Source organism: Sinocyclocheilus anshuiensis, unplaced genomic scaffold (assembly GCF_001515605.1).
Source record: "Sinocyclocheilus anshuiensis isolate Anshui unplaced genomic scaffold, SAMN03320099.WGS_v1.1 scaffold112, whole genome shotgun sequence".
NCBI lineage: Eukaryota > Metazoa > Chordata > Actinopteri > Cypriniformes > Cyprinidae > Sinocyclocheilus > Sinocyclocheilus anshuiensis.
The window spans coordinates 2,280,834-2,304,927 of NW_015557175.1; the positions used below are offsets into that span (position 1 = coordinate 2,280,834).

Below are 24,094 nucleotides of genomic sequence, written 5' to 3' on the forward strand. Positions count from 1 at the left end.
TGATGGGGGGGGGAGGCGGTGTAAATATAATTACACTGATTCATTGTCCATCAACATTATGTCATGCGTCTGCACCTTTCAAGCAACTGGCCGTACTCTTTTAAAGGGGAACTGCTTCTTAGAGTAGTGTACTGGAGAATTATCCCTGTTGGGGGTTCTTTCTAAAAGAATATACTGATGTTGTCAAAAAGCACATACTGACACCATATGCTAATTGTGACTCTTTACTAACAGTAAGCCGAGGTGAGATTTTCACATTTACAAAACAAATGGTGACTGCTTCATATTCAGATGGAAATTGGATTAATTTCCTTTCAATAACAATGCATTTGATTGCCGAAGGGATCTTTATGTTTCCCATAAAAGATGCGTCAGGACTTGATGATTGTTCAAAACAGGTCAAATTTCTATGAAATCCTGCCACCCGCTGAAGACGACATTTACACTATTGTTTGGAAATGTGAGTAAATCTAAATAAACAATGCATGGCCTACATCCTACTGAGTCACTGTGGTAAAAAGACCCAAAAACAAAAAGGTGAATGCAAAGAAAATTTCTTCCGAAAACTCTGGGAAAGCTCTATGGTTGTGAAAAAGCATTCATTTAAGAATTATTTTAAGGAAAGAAACTGCTTATGCTCATTACTGACACATTTTTAATAGTAAACAGAGTGCAAACATAAGCCAGGTTTCCTCCTGACTACTTCTGCTGTAGTAACTCCGCCCATCACTACCATTAACTCTGCTAATAAAGGCAAGCGAGTGAGAGAGAGGCCTATAGCAGCAGGTTTTGGGCTGGTATCCATGGTGACCTCAGTAGGGTCTAGTTAAGGTATTTCCTGCTTCGCATGTGTCTAACAGGCTCTTAATCTTGACAGGAATGGGGGCCAGGGAAGGATCAACTTTCCCCACCAAAACACTCCAGAAAAGATTAAAGGAAGGAGAAAAGAAGATGAGCTAGCATAGTCTTATTATTTAGATACAAAAAAGAAGCCTAAAACAGGGCAAGATATACTTCTCAACATTGGATTGTTTTCAAGGTTGGCGAGCCAATTTTTATATACCTTGAAATCTATACTACAAAAAAAAAAAAAGGCAATTGAGCATTTGTACACTTACTGTTCAGGAAAAAAAGATTCAGGGTTGATATATGTAATTTTTTTGACTGTAGTAAAGCAGAAAAATACCATTTGTTTGCAGATATTGTTTTTTTCTCTCAGAAAAACAATGCTAAAGCAGCCAGTTAATCTACTTTGAAATGTGTGTTCTGTGTCGGAAAGTCTGTTTTTGTTTTGGTCTGTATGTGTCCGCCTACTGTCAATTTACCCAATATTATTTTGACACACCATAGGCCTGTTGCACAAAGCCGGTTTCGGGTTTTACCGAGGTAAGTCTGCGTTTAGTTTGAGCAAACTCGGGCTGAAGAAGGTGGGTTTGTTTTGAGGCCATTCAGCCATTTATTGTAGTCCTTAAACAGCGATTTCTTTAAAATAAAATATCTCCCTTTGCATTGAACTCTGAGCGTAACTTTGCAGACGTTGTTTATGCTCGAACAGCAACATTACACACAAACTAAAGTTCAAAATGTGAAATCATAATCAACCACCCCTTTAAGAAAAATACCCTTGTCTGCAAAACAGAATTTCAATCTTTCAGTTAAAATCTACTTCCATTATATAACTGCCTCTTGCTTCTGAATGCCAGTGTGGTTTCATTGTGGTCACCTGTCTCCCAAGAGCTGCATAAAAAAATAGAGTTATTGGTGGACAGAATTGACAAAATGTACTCTAATTTAAGAGGGTTCTAAACTAGATGTTTGAAACCAACATTTAAAAAAAAAAACACTGCTAGAGAAAACACATTTGCGTACTGGCATAAAACCAGTCTTAGGACAACTAAGTCTACTGGGGCCATTCAAAGACACTCACTTCTACCCTATAAACAGCACAGCCTCACTTGACCTCAGTGCCAATGAGCCAGAAATGTTTCACATTATAATTGATGAGAAATTCATATAAAAGGAACACTGACTGATCGTAAGTTCATGCCAATGAGATTGTAATTTCCTCTTTACATTTTTGATTGAGCAGAGCAGATGCCGAAAACATTTCGCACCAGTCTCCAGAGAAGCTGTTTACTGTGAGGTATCAAGTGAGAGTATTCTGCAATAATCACACAGGGAGAAAATTATACAGCTGCTTTATGATTTATAGTCATTAATCGACTTCCTTCCAGGATATTAAATAGTGGCATGTTACCAAGCCATCAGTCACTTCAAAGAACAAAACACCATGCAATGCAAGCTGAAGACATGGACCGGTGTGCGAGCTATAGACTCCAGATGTCGTCTGGCACAACTACTGCACTGGGGGGAATAAAGAATATTAACTGGAAAAAAAGAGAGCGAAAAAAAAACTTATGATGGGGAAACATATTTGGTGTACAAGTTGAAAAAAATAGAAGCCAGAAAGTCAAATCTTTTGAATCTATTCTCTAAAATGAATATAATGTACATATATATATATATATATATATATATGATCTTTTTGTCAATTTTAATCAGAATGTCATAACTGCATTTCTCTAATCATTTAGGCTTTTTAAACCCTGCTCCCTTCTCACAATTGACTGCAAGCTTGTGTTCAGATCTGATTCCATCCAATGAATAACTGATGCATAGAACCAAAACCCTGTCCTACATTTTTTCTTATTCAATAGTCAGTTTAAATATGCCACATTATGTAAGAAAAGATCTGTCCCTACTTCAGCTACACAGTGAAAATAGAAATAGGCAGTGTTTTTTTTCCTTTTTTTGGATTCTAACTCAAGACAATTTGTTTAAAATAAATTTTCACAAATATTGAAATGGTATATGATAAACATTTTACATTTCACATTGTCACTAAAATAACCCATTATACTTCAATATATTATTGCAACACAAAGTTTGAAAAAAAAAATTGTAAATTAATTTATCATATAATAGTAATATTTTAGTACTTTCACAAAGCAACTAGTTTGGTCACAGCCTCAAACTGGTGGAAAAATTAAGACATTTGAGTTCCGTGTGTAGTTAACAAAATATTTTAATATGCTACCCAATCTGGTAAAATTGATCCAGAATCAGACTTCTGCGCCCTAGTGTCTTAAATAATGTTTAAGATTACACAAATGTGTAAAATATTATGAATTCTGAGGGCTGTGCATGTTGTTTTTATTACAATTAATACAGCAAATTTAATTCTAACTTAACTAACTTCAAGTAAAGATGCACCCTGTCATGCCAAGTCACTCCTCGTGGAATCTCAAGGCTGTTAATGTTCCAGATTCTGTGACCAGATTAGTTTGGATTAAAGTCCATATTTTCGGGAAAGCAACCCAGCTGGAATAGCCATTGCATTTTTTTCTTTCCTGCTTCAAGCCATTCGGAAAAAATGATTGACATCCTTGAAAATCAAGTTAATTACGGTAAATTGTGAAAGAGAAGTTTTTTGGCGATGGACAAAATGAGAGGCGAGTGAGTAAGACTTAGACAGTGTGCAGGAAGGGCAGAGGGGCCTTTCAGAGAGAGACTGGATACAAGAGAGGAAGCAATACAAGAAGAAAATGACCACAGGGATTTCCTTTCATGAGAGAGAATGATGGTCAAGTACAGAGAAGAGGAAAAGATGCAAGTAGAACTTAGATAGCCACAGAAAATGTAAAAAAACAGACAGAAAAATGACCACTACTTTATCCCAGTGATCTGCGGCTGAGATATCAAAGGTTTAGTCTCAGTAACAGCCTGGAATGTGCACAGTCACAAAGAAACTGGAATGTGACTGGTAAGTACATTTGATTATCCTGACTAGCAGTCAGTGATTAGTGAAGGTGTTGGCTCAGCGTGACACCAAAAGAAACACACACACCTCCCCTAGCATTAACCTGCCTTGTCTTATGCTAGCCTACGTCAATTAAAGCCCACATCAGGACTTAGATGCTAATGGCATTTGTTCACAATAACCACGGTCGTACAAACATAATCACTGCTTGCCTACATGCAAATGTGGCCATGTACACACGCACATGGTTTGCAGGAGGGGCAGGAATGAGATCAGCATGCTGAATCACAGCCATTGTTTCTCCAAAGTATTTATTCATCTCCTTCTAGATAGTCAGATTATTTAAAAGAAAGTAAAAAATGATGTGGCAAAAAATAAAAAAAATGCATCAATGGACATTAACCATGAACAACAGAAATCAGACATTTTTATATCCTTAAAACCCCCTGGGGTCGACAGTTCCGCCGGCGGAACTTTTTGCAGATTTGAATGATGACAGCGAAAAGAACTATGTAAGAGGAATATTGGGAACACTATTGAGTGACAACTCATTGAGTAATTTTAAATATACTGATTTGAAACTGGTTCATTAAAAGTTTGAATTATGAAACTGGTTTGAAATCTGTCATAGTATTCATCACTAATTGGAGCATCTCTCACAAGTGCACCTTATATAAAAGTGTTATATTGCCATAACAAAACAAAGACAATGAGATTGAGTCATGTAGTGTGCGCTTGGCTCTTTGGAAGTTAACGGAATAGTGTTGATATTGTTAAACTATTCAAAATTATTTTTGAAGGTAATTGAAATAAAGTTAAATATAATTAAGTATAAATATTAGACGAAAATTAGAAATGCTGCCCTGGCAAATAACTGAAATAAAATAAGTTGAAATTCTAAAATAACTAAAACTGAAATAAAAATGTACTAAAGTTAAATAGAAACATAAAAAAACTAATAAAAATTTTAATTATTTTTATAATTAAACTGTAAAAGAGCTAATTCAAGAAAAACAAGCACTATATTAGCATAAAAACAAAACTAAATTAACAATAACAAACTTACATTTTATTATCATTTACCATAGATGAAGTTATAAAAGCATAACGTATTCATTTGAACAAAAGGAAAAAGGAACATTTTTGAATGACTTGCAAATAACTCCACATTTAGATTAGATTTAGATTTTTATTTCACTTTCCATTAAATACATTTTGGGACTTTGAAAGTGTCTTTCGATCCCAAACCATTTAAGAGTGTTTAGACAAATTTGAAACACACTACTTCAACAGGGAAATCCTGTTGTTTGTGCAGGTTGTATTCCCACCTAGGGAAAAAAACAAATGTAACCAAATGCTGGAGTGTCAGTCACTCATCAACAGCTGAAACTATCATTTACACCACAGGAGGCCTGAGGGGAGAGAGGGAAAAGTGCTCTCTGTCCTGACAGGAGGACGAAGGGAGAGGAGGAGTAGAGGAAACGCGTAGACTGTATCAGCATGCCTGGCCATTTGGCTGTCAAGCATTAAGTGGGTAAACGGTAATCCATCACATTCTGGTTGGGGTTTCCTCCCTGCATTATAGTCACAACAAAATATTTTAGGAAAGTATTCAAACTAATAGTCAGAAACTGCAATAAATTACCAAAATAGTCAAATCATGGGGAACGAAGTAACTTGTATCCCGGACGAGCCCCCGATTCGTTAAACCCGCAGTAATTCTACAGGATTAAATCTGCGATCTTGTTAACATTTACCAACTTTTTCATGCAATTCAAGTTTTCATGAGGAGTACTACCCATAGGTCTACGCTTAACAACTCTGCACTCAACCACAAGAAAACGTGCTATGTTTTCCGAGAAACACGATCTCCACTGTGGAATAGCACCACAGGGCGGAGTACTTTCTGTGTCTTCTTTTAAAAGCAGTAATTTATAACGTCTCCGGTAGTCAACTCTTGACAACAAATACCTTTTCATTACAAAAGGAGGATGGTGAGACAACGGGGAGGGAGAAAGAGAGATAGAGGGGGGAAGAGAAAAGTTAGGTATTTTTGCTTAGCCGGAGGGTACAGATGGCAGCTATTTCACACCTCCAGCTTTGGGGTAAATTCAAAACTACTGTGTTTATTTAAAGCCTCCACAGTCGGCCAGAGCAGAAGTGACCACTCACTTTATAATAGTGGTAACTGTAATGTAAGGCATTTAGAAGTCTCCTGGGAACACCCTATTTCCGAAATCCAAAAGAGGATGATGAAGCTACGGAAGCACGCTTGGGCCTGTGAGAGCCACAGGCACTCGATCAGCTGGAATGTTGCCAAAGGACACATTTTTCAGGGTTTTATTTCAGCTGGTGTTTTTTTTTTTCCAACCCGTTTCCCTTTTTCACTCTCGGTCTATGACTTGAGTGCATGAAAGTCCTTAGGGTTTTAAATGACTATTTTGAATAAGAGGTGGAAATGGAGAACGAATGGTATCCAAGTGTAAACTTCCATAGCTAGGAGTAGAATGTGATTCCCCCTGGCACACCACTGACTTACAGCATATTGGAGATGTGAACATGGTTTGAGAACAAGCATATGGTCATATGACATAGCCATACAATTGTATTGTACCATTTCAACAAAATCTAGCTCATTTTAATGCGGAGATATTGTATAAAACAGCATTTTACTTGCTCTTTAGAATAATAAAAACAAAATCCAACTACTTCAACTTTAAATGTTCAGTTGCAACCTTAAATATTTAAGTATAATCCAACTGGATGTACAAGTTGAATTATATTAAACATACTTGAAAAGCTGAATCTCATAAAAATTTAGCTGAATCTCATAAAATTAACCTGAAATTGGAAAACTGATTACATTTTTTACAGTGAATATGAAGAAAAGTGTTTGATGTAGGGCTGCACGATAAATCGCATGCGATATTTAATGCACATCTTATCAGTAGATGTATTATGCAGACAGTTTCCTGAATATAAGCTTAACATTAGGTCATTGTGAAACCTTAATGATGTTCATATATGAAGAAATCCTAATAGTACTGTTGCAACATACAGTCTGTTTAATTTAGGCTCAGACAGAGGGTGGAAAACAATCACAACTGTTAACTTAAACAACATTAAGTGGATTTAAGAGGAAAAATAGAAAAAAAAATGGCATAAAAGTGTAGGAGATGACCAATTTAAAAACTATTTCAGTTGCTTAATTGCAAAGTGTCTGAGACATGGTTTATTATTAACACATCTTCAACAGACACGATACAACAAGAGTACTACAAAAAAGGCTTACTCTCATCTTGGGTTGCCGGTCTGCCCTGGGACTGAAGAGCCTGAATTAGGAGTACTGAGATTAGCAGCAACATGGTCTTCATCATCATCATCATCAAGGATTTTCTACATCTGAACTCTGCATCCAGCCCAGCTCTCCATAAAAACAGCTAGGACACCAGCACTGGGTGTGAGATGGAGAGAGAAAAGCAGAAAGCAAACCAATTAAGAATATTCACAACTAATGATTAAAGACAACATTAATCTTTCATAATGTGACATTTGAGTGAAACAGAATACTCAGTTGGAAATAACATTGGGCGGGACTTGAATTTAACCATCTAGATTTGACTGAATTGTTAAACAAATCCTATGATGTTATTGGTTAATATTTTTCTTCACCCACACGATTATTACTATGGAAGCAGTCTGTTCAGAATCATAAAATAATGATTTTATGATTCTGAACATAAAAAGCTAATCATCTCTTTAGAGTAACTTGCACTGAGAAATTGTACAAATTCACACTAAGGACATTTACTGACAATATAAATCTCTAGTTTTTATTGTAGACAAAAGTTGAGAATAGAAAAGCATCCCTGACAGAAAAATTCAGGAAAACTCCTCTGATGCTTGAACTGCACAGATGAAGGTTTTTTTTTTTTTTTTTAAACAGCCTAATAAAACGCTCCATCCATTTTAGACGTAGCCATGAGACTGACTGAAACATAACTTTGCTGTATAAGGTCAACAGTGGAACAGCACGTCCTTTAAGAACTTAAGGATTTTGACCGCAAACGTTTCCACTACAACTGAAGACAACATTCTGAGCCTTTGAGTTTGCATCAACTAAATCACTCTGAACAACAAGTTAATTTGGAACTTTCTGATATTAGCTACATTAATGCACAGAAGACAAAGATCTATCAAAGCAGACTGCATAAACCTTAACGTACATAATTTTATAACGGAAAGAAGAGTTTCGTGGTGCAGTTCTTTGCAGGGTCACTCCATCTGTTTGCTCTTACGAACACATGCAGTAAAATACACAGAAACACAACCACACTCCTCCAACCCTTCACAGATATCGGTCAACCCTGTGCTTGTTTGGACCCCAGCATGACCCCGACACGCCATTTGTCCTACTAGCTATCGGAACTCATCATTTACACATTTCATCACGCACCCCACTATGAGCGGATCAGTCAGAAAAGAGCAGCGCTTCACAATGCGCCAAATGTTTTTCTTTCAGAATGTTCAGCTGTGGTAATTTGAATGTCTTGTAATTGGGATTTTGTCTTCCCAAAATGTCAATAAATTGAAAGAAATCTTAATATGGTTAAAGCTAATATGAAGCTAGACTTACTAAATTAACTAGCCTAAATGAAAACTTAATTGACTGTTTGTGCACCTATTTAACATTAACACAGGAAAAAAAATCTCAGGAAATATCCTGGTGAGTTGGGAATTGTCGTGAATGCATTTCAATTCTCCTGACAGATCAGAAATGTCATGCCCATTCAAACTGGACATGTGTCCTGTCACATTTTTGAGCCAAGTAGATTTTGAATTCAACTTATTCTGTAAAAATAACCATTGCACAATTATTTAGGGTTTTATATTTATATATTATTCCAATTTAAAAGAACTGTTTTTCATTACTCCAGTCTTCAGTGTCACATAATCCTTCCGAAATCATTCTAATATGCTGCTCAAGAAACATTTATTATTATTATCAATGTTGAAAACTGTTGGGCTGCTTCATATTTTTGTGCAATCTTGATACATTTTTTCAGGCTTCTTTGATAAGCAGAATTTATTTGAAATATAATTTTTTGTAACAATGTAAAGTATTTAAGTACAATACAATGTTAATATACAATATCTTACACCTATATCATTTCTAGTTCTAGTGCCCTTGTAAAAAAAGGTGGTGCATAATGCCCTTGAGACAAATATTTTACAGAACAATGCAATGAGATGCAATGAGAGCCTATCACCTTCACAGCTGCTCTAACAAGGACGAGCAATTTGGATAAACACCAAGAATTGAGACTTGATACACATAAAATCGTTCCCATAGAGATTGTGTTGGTTTCATTTTACAAGCCATGTCTGCAGCTGGTACAAACCAGAAGAAGAGACAAATGGAGAGATGGGCAAACGGTCAGCCAGGGGTGACGGACTCGGAGCTTGTGCCAACTCCAATCCTCTGCCAGACACTGCAAAAGACACTTACAACTAGTGGTCAACCGATATGGGTTTTTTGACAGCCGATACCGATGCCAATATCTTGGAAAGCAGGGTGGCCGATGGCCGATATAATTGTATTTATTTTAATTCATATTTAAGAAATTTGAAATCATTTGAAAGTGTATTAAAAATAATCGTGTAAAATAAACATACTTATACTCTAGAACAGGGATGGGCAACTGGGCCATATACGGCCCGCAGTGTCTTTTAGTACGGCCCGCTGGATCATATTAGACTCGGATGATCAATTTTAAAACATTTGAAAAGCAAGTCACGGAAAGATTGCTTTCAGTTTATGATGTTAATACTATCTCCAAACAGGAGAGGTCACTAGTTTCCAGCCGCTCCCCTATTAATTTCAGCGTAGTAGGACGTGCACTCTAATGTAAACATTCATTAACATTAGCAAATAAGGAAATGGACTGTTCTTATTAGGGTTTCCACGGGTCCTTAAAACGTCTTCAGTTAAATTGTTTACATTTCAGGCCATGCAAACTCTTAAATGGTACAAAAACTCTAAATTATAAGAGGTCTTTGGGGATGGAAAGACAAGAATTGCTATATGGATTAATATGACAATTAAACTTCAAAAGGCTACGATTTCACTGAATAAACTTGAGCGCTGCACGTCAGCTTTGTGTACTGCGGTTACCGGGGAAGCCACTATATGTGCAGTTCCGAAAGTGACACCTGCTGGCAGAGAACGAATTTGCTTTTTCAATAAGCCCATCTGCTATTTTTGCTACATATTTTTAAATGTGAACCAGTGGATCGACAAAAAGCTAATGCATTATAAAAATCTAAACAATTAAGACACTAAGATATATTTATATGTTATTTAATATAATAATTAATTGATAATAATTGTTTAAATTAATATAATAATTGATACTTTTGACTCATCCCTGTTCTTAAAAATTGTTTAAAGGCTGAAATGTGAAGTGCAAACCTTAAAAAGTTCTTTAAAGGTCTTAAATTTGATTAAAAAAATCCTGCAGATACCAGGTTATTTTATGGTATTTTATGGTATTTATTTGGAATAACTTTTTTTTTTTTAATTAAGCCCTTTTTAACTGTCCTTTTAGGTTGTTTTGAGAATGTTTTGTAGGGGCCACTAATAAAAAAGGACCTCTGTACATTTGTTTGTTGCAAACCACTCACAACAAAGTTTTCCTTCTTAATTAGCATAACTGCACAAGTTTTATACTTAATAAAATGTTTAAAAACAAATGACATTAGTTATACTTTAATTTCCTTCAATAAAAAGGAAATTGAGTAAGCTCTAGAAGACAAAGTATTTTTCAGAAATAAATAAATATTTAATAAAAATATAATTAAAAAGGAAGTAAACACTGTAACCAACAGGGCACTAAGTAATCTGGGAAGTTTGTGTGCATTGGGAATCATATTTTTCCAAATAAAGCCACGGTAATAGGGCTGCAAGATTAATCGAATGCGATTGTCATGCGCATTTTGTTTAAAAAGCCGGTTCTGTAATCAGCAGTAAATCATCATCACGTGCTTTCAGATGACACAATATATTTCATAGTATTTAAGCAGTGATAAAGGCATTGCATTATAAATATACTTTATTTTAATGAAAATTATAATAATAAGAACTCAGATAAACCGTATATTGCCATAGTCGTGTGTTTATTAGTCACGTTGAATCAATGAAAGCAGTTGAATCTTCTGTTTATTCAGCTGCAGCGATAGGCATTTTCTGGGTTTCTTCTGCGAGGCGTATTTGGAGTTTCAGCACGAGAGCGCCCTCTGGCCTTCGGATGGAGATTTACTGCTGATCACAGAACCGTGCTTCACTGAAAGATACGCATGACAATCGCAGCTTCTGTCGAATCGCGATATCGATTCCACTTCGATTTATCGTGCAGCCATACAAGGTAACACTAATTTTACATACAGCACACAGTGAAAATGACATGAATATGACAGTGGGCAAATGCATAAAGCGCAGCATAATTTGAAATCAGTCACAAGTTTAAAGTTTGTCGATCGCGCGTCTCCAGTGAAGCTGATCTCTCCTCCTGTCCGTATTCAATTCGCATGGACCATAGGACCGACCGTCACAGAACACGTGATCATGCAGGTCACATGCACACTTCACAAGATCTCAACTAGATTCGACTAAGTCTGCAAGGTTTGTGAAATTAAATGCTCATTAGTCATTCAAAGATTTGTTTAAATTATATAAATGCGTATTTGCGGAATGCTGACGGCAAACGAGAAAGTATTATAATGTTTGCCTTTAATAATATTAAAGCAATCGTTATAATACTTTTTTGTATACATTTTAATTCCTTTGTTTAACAGTTCTATCTGATTATTAGATAGACTTCTATCCGTATTAGACAGAACTGAATGACAACAGCGAATAAGAGGGAGAATGTGCGCACTGTGTGCTCAGGTGCTGCCGCAGCCGTTCTCGGCGCAGTCAAAATAAAAATCCGATGCGCCGTCAAAATAAAAGCCTCGAACAAATCGGCCAAACAGAAAAACTGTTGGCCAATGCCGATATTTGAAAAATGGCAGATATCGGCCTTGGCGATATATCGGTCGACCACTACTTACAACATACCGATAATCACCCCCAGGCCAAAAACAAACAAAAAAAAATCTGACAGCAGCAAGACCTACTAATATGAATCTGCTTTGTGCACCAGTAATGTACTGAAGTGTAACAATAAAGAGGCATATGACAAAATTAGAGTGCTTCTATTATAATAAACAAGGTGACATGGTGTAAATAAAAGATTAAAGCACCATCTTGCACACAAAACTCATAGTTTATATTCCAATAAAGGAAAATTTCATATACATTTCTAATTCATTTAATTCCTAACTTCTCTACAGTTTATCCAAAATTAATTCATGAAGTATTAAGAAAGGCAAACACAGCCCATGGGAAACTCCCCACAGGGCAGGTGAGCTAAGAGGAACTAGACACAGTCAACAGCTGACAGAGTCCGAGTTGCAAAAAATATCATTAAAACTTCAGAAAACATGTTAGCAAAATCTTAGTTTGCTGGTTACTTAAAAAAAAAAAAGTATGCTAATTCTTTGTCAGAGCTATAGTAATGCACATGCTCTATATATACAGCTAGTGCACATGCTCTAATATATAAAAGCTGTGAGTTCATGTGGGAAACCCGATTGAATCGGAGACATTTCTTGTTCTCTGTCTTCATCCCATCATTTATTATCCCCTCCAATACTTTATTAATAAAAAGCACAAGCTTTAGCAAATCTGTGCTCTTTTTTTTAGTCTAGTCTTATAATGATTCAACAGGTCAAGTTAATTTGGCTGGAAAGACTAAACTAGTTTTAGCTGTTAACACATTTAATTAATATGGAAAGGGAAAAAATACAAGGTAGAAGGATTAGTTTACGATCGAATGACTTGGCTGAAATTACGCTGATGTAAATGTTTAAACATTTTTTGAAAAGAAAAAAAAGTTACTTTGTTTACGTGAACTATTTCTAAGTAAAACAAACAGCAGAACAAACATTCAGCTGGCCATATTTAAATTCTTTACACAGTGTTCACTTTGAGAGGGAAAAAGGAAGGAGGTGCAGACAGACGACAGAGAGAGTGCACGGAATAAAAAGAAATAGACCAAGTGAAGCGGAAAGATAAGTTAGTACTAGGGCTGCACGATTAATCACATGCGATATTTAACGCGCATCTTGTCAGAAAGACGGTTCTGTAATCAGCGGTAAATCTCCATCACCTGCGGGCTTTCACCCCTAATTAATGAACCCCAGCGTGTTTTTCTCTCCCTCTGATCATTGGAGGGGAACATGGGGAGAGCGTACAGCAGGCCCAGCACATTACCGCTGCCTACTACTGGAGCGGAACATTCCAGAGAACAGCATTGGTTTGTGTCGGAGATGGGACGCCTGAGCTCACTCATTCCAGCGCCGGTGGGAGCCAGAGCAATAGCCGGCCCACCAAACCAAGAGACTGCCACTCCATGGGGAGGCTACTAGGACCAGGCTGATGAACTTTACCTATAAAACCCTTTCCTGCACCTTTATCTGTTTTCTGCCAAATCTCGAATTCTCCTCTAAACTCACTGTCTCAGTCTATCAAAGGTGCTCTTGAAAAACCCGGACGATCCCCCAACCGAAACTGACTCTGGTGTCGATAAAGGTATCATCTTGTACCCTAACCTTAAAAAAAATCTGAATTTAGAAGCCAAGTCATCTATTTTGTTTAGTCACAGATGTGTTGAAGTAAACAGAACAAGGCGCTGTACACTAGGGTTGTGACGGTGAGGAAATTTTCCCACCGGTTAATCGACGTGTGACAACACTGGTAATACCGGTATCACCGTGGGGGCGGGGCGTTCCCTCTTTTCCTCGCTTTCCTTCGCTTTTAAATAGCTTGTAAAAGCGGTGTGCGCATTTTACTTTCACTTTCAAATAGCGGCAATTCGGAGTAAAGCAATTGTTCGTTTTTAGTTAGTTTGAATTTTCCCTCTTTTCCTCGCTTTCCTTCACTTTTAAATAGTTTAAAAGCGCCGTGCGCATTTTACATTCACTTTTGAATTAGCGGCTGTTCGGCGTCAATTGCTTGAATGCAACAACAAAATTCAACGTCAAACTCACTTTAGGCTATTTATAAAACATAGAACTTTTATTAACAAAACAAATACATTGAGCAGCCGCGTTCAGTTTTTAATTGTAGTGTCAGTTCTTTTACTGAACTAAATGATTTTTATTACTACAAAAAAATCAAAACGACGGTGGGGGTCGGTGACGCGGTGGGCAAGTGACGTAACCGGTGTTGCGGCTTAACACCGGTATCACCGTCAGCACCGTCTATCGCGGCAAGCCTACTGTACACATCTCTCCATTTTGAGAGACTCCACCTAAAGTTTCATGCTAAAGCTCTCAAACAGTTATGTAACAGTAACTTTCTTTTTAAAAGTGCTGTGCCAACCCAGTAAATTAGAGGGCAGAGAATTCCTCCTCTCCAAACTCTCAACACAAACTTCCACCGGAAGAACACCCACAGCACAGCACGTCTTTTCTCCTTCATCCATTTGCTTCCTTTCATTTTCAAACAGAGCATTTCACTATAAAGCGGCCACTACAAGATCACCACAACGGGTGATTGTGACACACAACACACAAATGCTGGCTCAAATCACTGCGCTCTGACTCAAATACATCCATTACCTCACTGCAGCTCGAAGTATTCCAAGATAAACAAGTTTACTGACTAACTAATGCAACTCAAACTTTCAATGCCATATCCCTCTATGGAAATACAACTGATGCTTTGCAATATACTCTAACTTCACTGCAAACCAGACGAACTGATGACCTTTCTGGAGCAGCTAACAGTAAAATCACTGGTCAGATCCTGAGGGACGAGCAGCCGTAATGATTTCCCCTCTAATTTAAGTAATTGATGTAATTATGGACTTAAACAACTACATTTTGACAAGTTCGGTTAAAGTTCATCAGTGTTTCAATGGCTGAATAGAACTAGCGTAAAACTTTCAAGGGAAAGCACTAAAACGGCTTTATGAATAAAGGAACCAGACATGAATCGAAAACATCATCTACCCTGAGCTTTATGTTCTGTGAAAATTTGTTTCAAGATTCGAATGAAATTAAAAAGGATCTTAACCAACTCTTTTAAAAAAACTCAAGCTACAATATGGGTCTTCATTACGAAACTTATTTTCAGCAGACTTTCTCGCACACACTGCCTAAAGCTGTTCATATCTAATTGACTGTATTTTGCTCACATTTCTGCACCGTCTTGCAACAAGTCTAGGTCAAGTCTGCGCATGCAGTTGCCAGTCAGCATGTCGCCATTCACAAACCGCTCTGCTCCTCCATCATGTCCTTCACATCGGTGAAAAGGTGGAAACGATCTGTGAATGTCTGTTTCTATTAAATGACAATGGTCACTTAACAGCAGGGAGAGTTTTTAAAGCTGAACTGAAAGAAAGGATGTTTGTAACTGTAGTATATGTAACTGGGTAAATGTAAAGGGTATAGCAGTTATCGATCAGAAAGTTCTAGACTGCACTACACAGTCCAAGAATGAAGAGGGGGGTTACTTTGCAGTACTCTGAAATTATCTAGTGAGTGATGAGGAAGAAAAGAGGGAGTGACACTGTGAGGTGGGTGCAGAATTACTTTGCTGACAAAACATAAGATCTGAAGCACAACAAAATTCAAGAATGTTGAATGATAAATATATATATGTATGTATGCGTGTGTGTGTGTGTGTATGTGTATGTGTATGTGTATATATATATATATATATATATATATATATACACACACACAATACAATATAATAAATATATATTAAAATGTATATTAATCTCTGTGAAAGGTACATTTCTTCAGCTGCCCAAATAAGGACATAAAAGTGTCTTTCAGCTGGAGAGTATTTTTCTTTCATTGAAAATACTGAAAAGCTTCCAGGACTTAATGTGTCTCGTGTATCTGTACGATGTTTTTTATGAATTATCTTTCCGCCACAGTGACATCCAAACTCATTCTTCAGTATATGTATGTTGTTTGTCCTTTACTGTGGGAAGATAAACAACTGCAAGAACAGACCTGCCTTTTACATCAAGATACCTTCAGGCATTTATTTTGGCAAAGGGAATCTGCAAAACCTCAAAGATGGTGGGCCAATAGGCTACCGCATTTACACAATAACAATAATTAAAAATAAACAAAATAATAATACAAAAATACAATAAAATAATGCTACTCAAACTAAAAGGTAACTGTCAAGGACCAATCTCTGGCTAGTAAAAATACCAAGAAATGTATTAGCTCAGAGTTGTTACTCATGCTGAACAAAGCACAACACCTTATTCACAGAAGCCACTAAGTGAAACAGGAAAGGTTGTATTTACCTGTATCTACAGGAGAGATGTAGTGGCTTAAGCTACTCTTGCTAAAGTTGCTGAGAAAGCTTTTTTTTGTAGGCTACTGTACTGGATGGCTTCAGATATGAGATGGCAGTACAGGTATACGCATCAATTGCTCCCATAACATATCAGATTTGGAGCCATCTGATGATGAAAGCTAATGAGATCCCTCAACCGTACAGAAAAAACCCAGTCAGCCTGAGATAAATTTTACATTTAAACAAACTGCCCAGTCAGACTTACTTTACATTCATTTCAAATTAATTTTAAAAAAAAAAGTGCTTATTAATGTAGCTATATTAACCTCTTTTGGTTAAAAGAGACAAATATAACAAATGCAAATTATTCAAGGCACGGTGCAAAATAGTGAGTGGACAAGAGGAAAAAATTAATTTAAATAAACAACCTAAATAGTATACGCGTTTCTGGAAATTTCATGTATCTAACTCTTCCCAAAAAAGCGTGTTTTTATAGTGTATACGCGTTTTTATACAAACACTTCTAGCATATTATTATAATTCCATAAAACAGCAAAGCATTTGTATTTGTATTTTTTATTTGTTAACAGACGAACATGCTAGAGTCCATTTACAGGCGTACTCACCTTTTCCTTTCTGGAACAAATCCTCTCTGAATATTGAAAATGTGTCAATCCCTGATCAGATTCAGAAGTTCGTAAAATACCGACTCCCAAATAGTCACTGGACGAAACTCCACGTTTCTTCCTCTGTCGTAGCCTTTTTGGTTTTCATGAACTCACTCGGATGTAACTCTTTCTTTCGACTCGTCCGAGAATCGTTTGAAATCAGTGAAAACACTCAGCAGAGACGCGAGCTCGTCCTCAAGATCGCGTCAAGATGATTTCGGTTGAGTATCACAACGTTAAAGACTCATTACAGACCCAACGAAGCGATTTCCGACCGGGTTAGTCTGGTTTTCTTCTGAAAATGCCACCCGTGTGGTTTTGTTTGCGTTCGTGCGAAAAGAAGGTAGAGGGGGGGAAAACTTTTACCTCAAGCTCTACTTCGGTCGGCAGTCCGACTCTTAAAGTCAAATCTAATCGAAACGTTCAAATGCGATTTTACTTGAGTCGCAGTCCTCTGTATTAATTGGTCTAGCCGCCGGAAACTAACTTTACGTTTGTATCTTTTTACTGGTTTGTAGTCCGTGTCGTCGGCCTCCCCCAACACTTCAGAGGATACACCGGGATTCCGCACTCACGGATGGAGGAGTGTGAGCAGAAAAACCTGACTCCCCCTCCATCACTAACACCTCAGGACTACCAAACAGCTCACCCAGTGCATCCTGGGATTGTAGTTTCTGTCAAACCGAGCCCCTCTTAAAACCCCTATCAAATACCTTGCTCAAAAGAAAAACAATGACATTCTACATTTTCAATATAGCTACAACATCATTATATTATGTTATGTTGTGTTGTGTTGTGTTGTGTTGTGTTGTGTTGTGTTATATGATAAGCCAGGTAAATAAAAAAAAATCATAATAAAATAATGTCCACGTTATGCATGAACTACCTATTAAGATAAATACGATAACATTCTAAATGCTTTAAAGACATTGTTAGATATATGGAATGACTGATACGTTTGCTTTATCTTCCGTAGATAAGGCTGTTCCGTTCATTGTTTCTGTTTGTGACAACAATGTCCACACACCCCTGACACGTTTGTGTTTGCATAGTAAAGATGACCACAACAAAGTTAAGAGCTTGCAAATGTATTATCTCAACAGCAGGAAAAGGTTCGGTCAAACTCCAGATTAACATCTCCTGTTTTATTCAAATTCCAATTGGTTTGAAGGTACTATAGCATAGAAAACATCCGTGGATCCTTGAAGCGTCTGCTTAAGTAGCGGCACGGCCATTGTTGGGGGCCCTTGTCCTGGCTCTGTAATGAAGGGGCCCCCACTATTAGAGCCTACTCAGTGAGTTCAGGAGAGAACATAAAATGTTTATCCTGTGAAATTTTACAATGGACCTGGCAAAGACACATTTTTCAAGCTATATTAAAAGATATGATTAAAAGGAAAAATAAACATCTTAAAAAGTAAAAACAGAAACATTACAAGTGTGACGTATTCCATTCTGAGAAACAACCAAACAGTTTCCTCTGAAATTCCAATTTGAACATTGTTTATTTGTTTGGTAGTGTTCTGTTCACAGTTGTGAGGTTTCCTCACAGGGCTTGAGGTGGCAATTTTCTCTCTACTAAAACCTTTATTGACCCAATTTGCTCTCCAAACAACAGCAAAGTCCAAGAAGGAGACAGCAGACGCCTCTGCAATGTGTGACACACCACTCTTGTTCCAAAAGGGCCCCAGGACTAATGTTTCCTTGTCTGTTTTCTTTTCTTTTGACACGTTTTATTGAAACATCAGTTACTTTAACATTATTATTTTCCCAGCGACAGAGAAATGACTATATACCCCTACTGCCCATTAGACCATCAAATGGTTTAGTCATCCCTAACTCTACTTATGAGACCAGATGCTAGTAAGACCCAAAAGATACATTCTCTGAAAAGAGGAAGTGTTCCTCTCAGCTTATTTCCCACAATGGCAAAGCCTAGGAATAAATCTAAACAAATTGCCTGTTAGGCCCCCTCTTGTTCTTCTGGCAAGCAAGCAGGCAGCTGAATCTGAAAGGGTCCCATTGACTTACTAACGGGGGCTTATCACCAAATACAGTAATGAATGGAGGTGGCAATGAGGTGTGAACCGACCTCAGTGAGACTAATGAGGGATCGACTGAAAGAAAGAAGTGGGGGAGGGTGCAGACAGACGCAGTCTGAGAGATGAAGAGAGAACATGTGGTCAATTTTTTTGGTAACTCGTCCTGCACCATTGGTGCTCCCCGAACGATATCTTTAATCATGCATCTTGGTGAGGATAACTATGCTAGCACTTTGAGTGAGCAAGATGATTTTCGCCAGTTGTTCTTAGAGTACTTTCATATTTGGTACAATTGCTTGGTCTGAATTAGAGTTTGATTGCTATTCTCCCTACTGGATTCTGTTCACAATTGTACTTTTTGGGTCAGAACCACAGTACATTTGTCTTTGAAACAGCAATTGTTTACGCCTGCTGCTATAGGAAACAACAACCCATAAAATGGCAGTAAAATAGATAATGTTGCTATTCTTACTTTTGGACTTTGTTTTTTGAACATTTGTTTTTCTTTCCACAAACTTATTGCAGAAGTTCTAAAGAGCAGAGTCACTGTTTACATCTGCCAGTAACATCCAATTTTTGTGATTGGATCACAAGTGGTCAGCGCTAAATACAGTGTAGACAATGTCTAAATATGCTAAATGCAAGGTCTAAAACATTTGGTGATCGGATCACTAAAACTACATAGGTAGTCAGAAACGCATGAGACCAGATTGCATATGTAGTGCTCATCTGTCCCGAATATGTCCCGGACCACACTCTGCCCACTTGCCACCCACTCATATGTGATCGTTCAGGAACATGTTGTGAGAAAGCACACCAAAACAAGTAATTGAAACTGAGTTGTATCAAAAGTACAGTGCACAGATTATGGCTCATTCGTGGGATTATGGGACTCTCACTCATAAGCCATGCAACATAGATCGGTTCACTAAAAATGATACCAGGTATAAACATTGCCTCAGTCCCACTTGTCAGGAACATAATTCGACCAAATCATACATCATCAATAGTGCTTCACTTTTACAATTTACTACATGATGATTGCTTTCACACTAGTTCACCTAAAACATACCCCAGACCACTGTTCGTAGGTACGCACCTGAACTTAGAAAACAGCGTTCATATCATCCGAAGTAACTGAACTCTGACATCAACTGTGCTAGTGTAAAATCAGTCTTAAATTTACTCTGAAGGAGGACCCTGATCCATACATACAAAGCTCTGCCATGAAACTCTAGATGGCGCAGGCCACTCTATATGATATAATCACATCATTATGCACATGGAGCAGCTGATTGGTTTTAGTTGCATCAGCATCCAATTAGCTTTGTTGCTCATTATACAAGTACTTGGCTAGTACTTGCTGTAGCAGTTGCAGCGCACTTCAGAAACCCTCCACCTTCCCCAGCTACACCTGTATAGATCTGCTATGGGGTGATTCCATGTATGTTATATATGCGGGGGTAATTTCATGTGTGTTATATGTGCAGCAGTATTTCTTACATGCTCACAGCAGCATGTTTGTGGATGTATTGGCAGTAGCAAGTCTCGTAGCAGATCTATTCCGCCAAGACCAAACACATTAACATTGCCATGCATATTACCATGCTAAACCTTCCGAGAGTTGTCATGACAGAAATATAGTTCCGAATCAAATTATACAGACTTATAACTTGAGGGTAAATTAAACTTGGCTCAGTCAGCAACCACACAGCGATATAGAGGCAAATATTGCAAAGACAAGTTTTTCTTCAGAAAAAATTTAAAAGATCTAGTTGCAAAAGTTAAATGTTTACTAAATGGACAAAAACAAGTGGTTCAAAACTGTTGTAACTGCACAACCTTAGTCATACAGCACACAAAGACAGAAGATATATCTGGAAGTCATATTACAATCATGTAGTTTATCTGTAATATTATCCCCATATGTGCCTTTGATGCTCAAAGTGAACTCATTGCAGCTTCATCTTGGATAAGGCATGTGTATTCAACATTTGCCTGCTAAATGATGCTGGCATCTCTTCAATAGAATCTGCAAATCATCTTGACTGTCAATAAGAGATGCTGTGTTTGAATGCAAATGTTCTTTCTTTAGTTCTTTCTTTGCTTTAAAGAAGAGTGTGATCCCTTTGTATTATTCACTGCTCTTTGTAGTGTAAATTATTCTTCTCTACAAAGGTAATCATCTTTCAACGTATTTATTGTTCATTTCTTTGAGAACCTTTGAATGGATTGTAGCTTCACAGCTGTTTGACCAAAATCAATTGTGATTATTGATCACCAGCACCAGGCAATCCATTTAAAAGGAAAAGGAGGTCTGTTCTCACCTCATATGTTTTTCCCTATGATAATTACTGATTCTTTTTAATCAAAGAGATTTACAAAGTCAGTGAGAGTGTTAGCATGTTATCTTAATTAAACTAGATCTGTTAGACTGGCCAACTGGAGACAATAAATTGTCCATATGTGTGTGTGTTTTAGCTCTACGATGGACTGGCCATCTGTCTGGAAACTGGATGGATGGATGGATGTTAGACTGGTTTGTTGCACATGAGAGCTTGGATCTTGAACGAAATGTTCAGAACTTGCTACCACAATTCTAAGGTGTTCTGGGTGTCTTGAAACTTCTAAAATAAAGAAAAAAGTTGGGCCCTTGGTGCATTTAGTGACAACTAGGGCCCACACACCCCTTTACACATAATAGGGACTTTCGCACCGCTTTAGTTCCAGAACTAAATGTACAGTACTAAAGTACTGGGACGATTTTGCGCGAACTATTTCCCAGTACCATTTAAAGGGTTGCATTCGCACCGAGAGTGTGTACTAAGAAGTGATGTAAGCCGGTCGACAGCGACGTCAAGAATCTCCAACGACAACTGGCAGTGCTACATTCGCTACAAGTGCCTGCACTTCATTTAGCGTCCATCTATCGCTGTTCTCCATACTTGCGAAATAAGTTGACACAATGTTTACAGTATGTTTACACGGCGTTTTAAATCATGGCAGGTGAGGGCGTTTTCATACGCGTTTGGCCAATCAGTGTCTACTTATGTCACGATTAGTACCAGTTGTGCTGGTTAGACCCTGCTCCGGTGTAGGAGCTAATTTGGATCTCGAAAAAGGCAGTCCGGTACTAAAATCGCACCGAGTTCCGGCGGTGCGAAAACGCCAAAAAGTGGGTAGTTCCACAATTAGTTCTGGTACTATGAAAAGGTTCCCGCGGTGCGAAAGGCCCAACTGTGTGCTGAATACTAGATCTTTTTGGGGCCTCGGTGCATACATGTGATGATGACTACTAGGGCCCCAATGTTTTTATCTACATGCAGGGTGCGCAAACCAGTAGGGTCTCGGGAGCCTCAGTTTACAGTGCAAGATAAGCACAGACAACAATTTTCAGTTTAGCAACCAAAACATGTATTTCATTGTTTTGTATCCAAATTCGCCCCTGCATGTACAAAAAGAGTCTGCCACTAGGGGCGCCAGGCACGTCCGGGATATGCAATTTTTGGGCACGGTTGTAAGCACTTTATGGGAGAAGGAAGGTCCGTCTTGGTTGAAATCGTGATGACTTTTCAGGCCCCCCTAAAGCCCTGGCCCAGGACAAGAGGTCAAGTTGTCCTGGCTTTTCACGACCCTAGCAGCAGGGGTTGGGTAGCCTCCAAAATACGTGTACCCATGTGACTTAGCTGGATGATGAACGGTCCCCTGCCAGGGTGGTCCTAAGAAGCTGCTAAGGTGTGTTGAGTGATTGTCAGTGCATTGCTATGCAGTTGATGTTCTAAGATGTTTTGGGTGGTTACTTACTGGTCAAAAGAGTCCACCCCCATGTCTCTATAATACTTTATGGCTTGGGTCTCTCCTTTAATGTAAATCTATGGATATTTTATCTTCTGCCAGGTTAAAATCAAATGCAAAGTTTAATACTTTGTTAACCCCACATACTGTATGAATAGTGAAAGTGATGCTTGCCTTAGCCAACACCATTAGCACATCGTAATCTAAATACAGTGACCATGCAGCAGCACGTACGGCTTCCAGCTGCAGTGGATCATGACAATAACCAAGGCCAAGAACCACAAGGCATTTCAAATGGCCCACAGACATTCCTCAGATCCTCAGAACATCCTCGCCATCCAACATTCTGTGGAAGCACATGGAACACATTTGCACTTTAGTTCTTAAGCTAAGCACTCACACAAGGTCTGTCTGATTAACTGTATGAAATATACAATGCATATCTGAGTGCAGTATGTGGGTGAATCATACAAGCCTGTTTGTCATCTGTGCAGTTAAATGGGGCTGTTAAATGTGCAATATGTTTAAGATGGCTGATAATGTCATCTCAATGCATTGGTCTTTGAACTCAATAATTTAGAGTTTGTGTATAACACGGTATAACACCCTGGGTTTGATTTAGAGGCACAGAGGCAACAGCTGAGGCTAAAACTTTTAACCTCAGTGCAAATGCAGCAATAGTTCTTTGGTCAGAATCACCTCAAATTAATTGCTCTCTCCTGAGACATTGGGGTTTAGGGGAGGGTTGACATTTTAATGGCTACACAATGATGTAACATTGCATATTATGTGGGGGCTGAAAGTATGGGGCTTCTGTCAGATACAATAAACTGGCACTGTATTCCTGGAAATTTCTGGAAGACTTGTGTACACATAGCCTTAGCCTAGCAGGTGGAGGAACCATAGAGACAATAGATCTGTTCCAAAACCAAATGAGCCACCCTACTGTCTATTGTCTACATAAACAGCTGCCTTTAAAGCAGTAGTGGCCAATCCTTCTCTTGGAGGGCAACTTTCCTGCAAAGTTTAGCTCCAACATACCTGCTTATAAGTTTCTAGTGATCCTAAAAGCCGAGCCGACGGTCGATGTCGGGTGTTTTTTGGGCGTCGATTGGCTTTAGTCTTACTACTTCCAGCGAGATTCTGAAGTGAACATTCAATGGACACTTTACTATCCCATTAAGCCTCAGGAGAGGAGTTGTGAATGCAAGTGAAGTGACACAACTGATGCTGATAGGTTCTGTGGCAGTGACAACATGGTGGATGTACTACATCCAAATTTCATTAATACTAACCATATTCAATGGTAACGGTAAGGTCCAAACAAAATGTAGTACAT

The 24,094-nt window shown here is 38.0% G+C and overlaps 1 protein-coding gene across 1 annotated transcript in view; it reads right to left on the bottom strand.

Annotated features, from left to right (window-relative positions):
* Positions 1-16,952, bottom strand: part of LOC107678428 (fibroblast growth factor receptor 1-A-like) — a 44,237-nt gene extending 27,285 nt beyond the window's left edge. The window contains exons 1-2 of the mRNA XM_016473681.1: positions 16,877-16,952; positions 7,113-7,274 (exon numbers count right to left, since the gene is read on the bottom strand). Coding sequence (XP_016329167.1) covers positions 7,113-7,206 — 94 coding nt within the window. The 5' untranslated portion in view covers positions 7,207-7,274; positions 16,877-16,952. The remainder of the gene's footprint in view (positions 1-7,112; positions 7,275-16,876) is intronic.
* Positions 16,953-24,094: the final 7,142 nt, after the last annotated feature.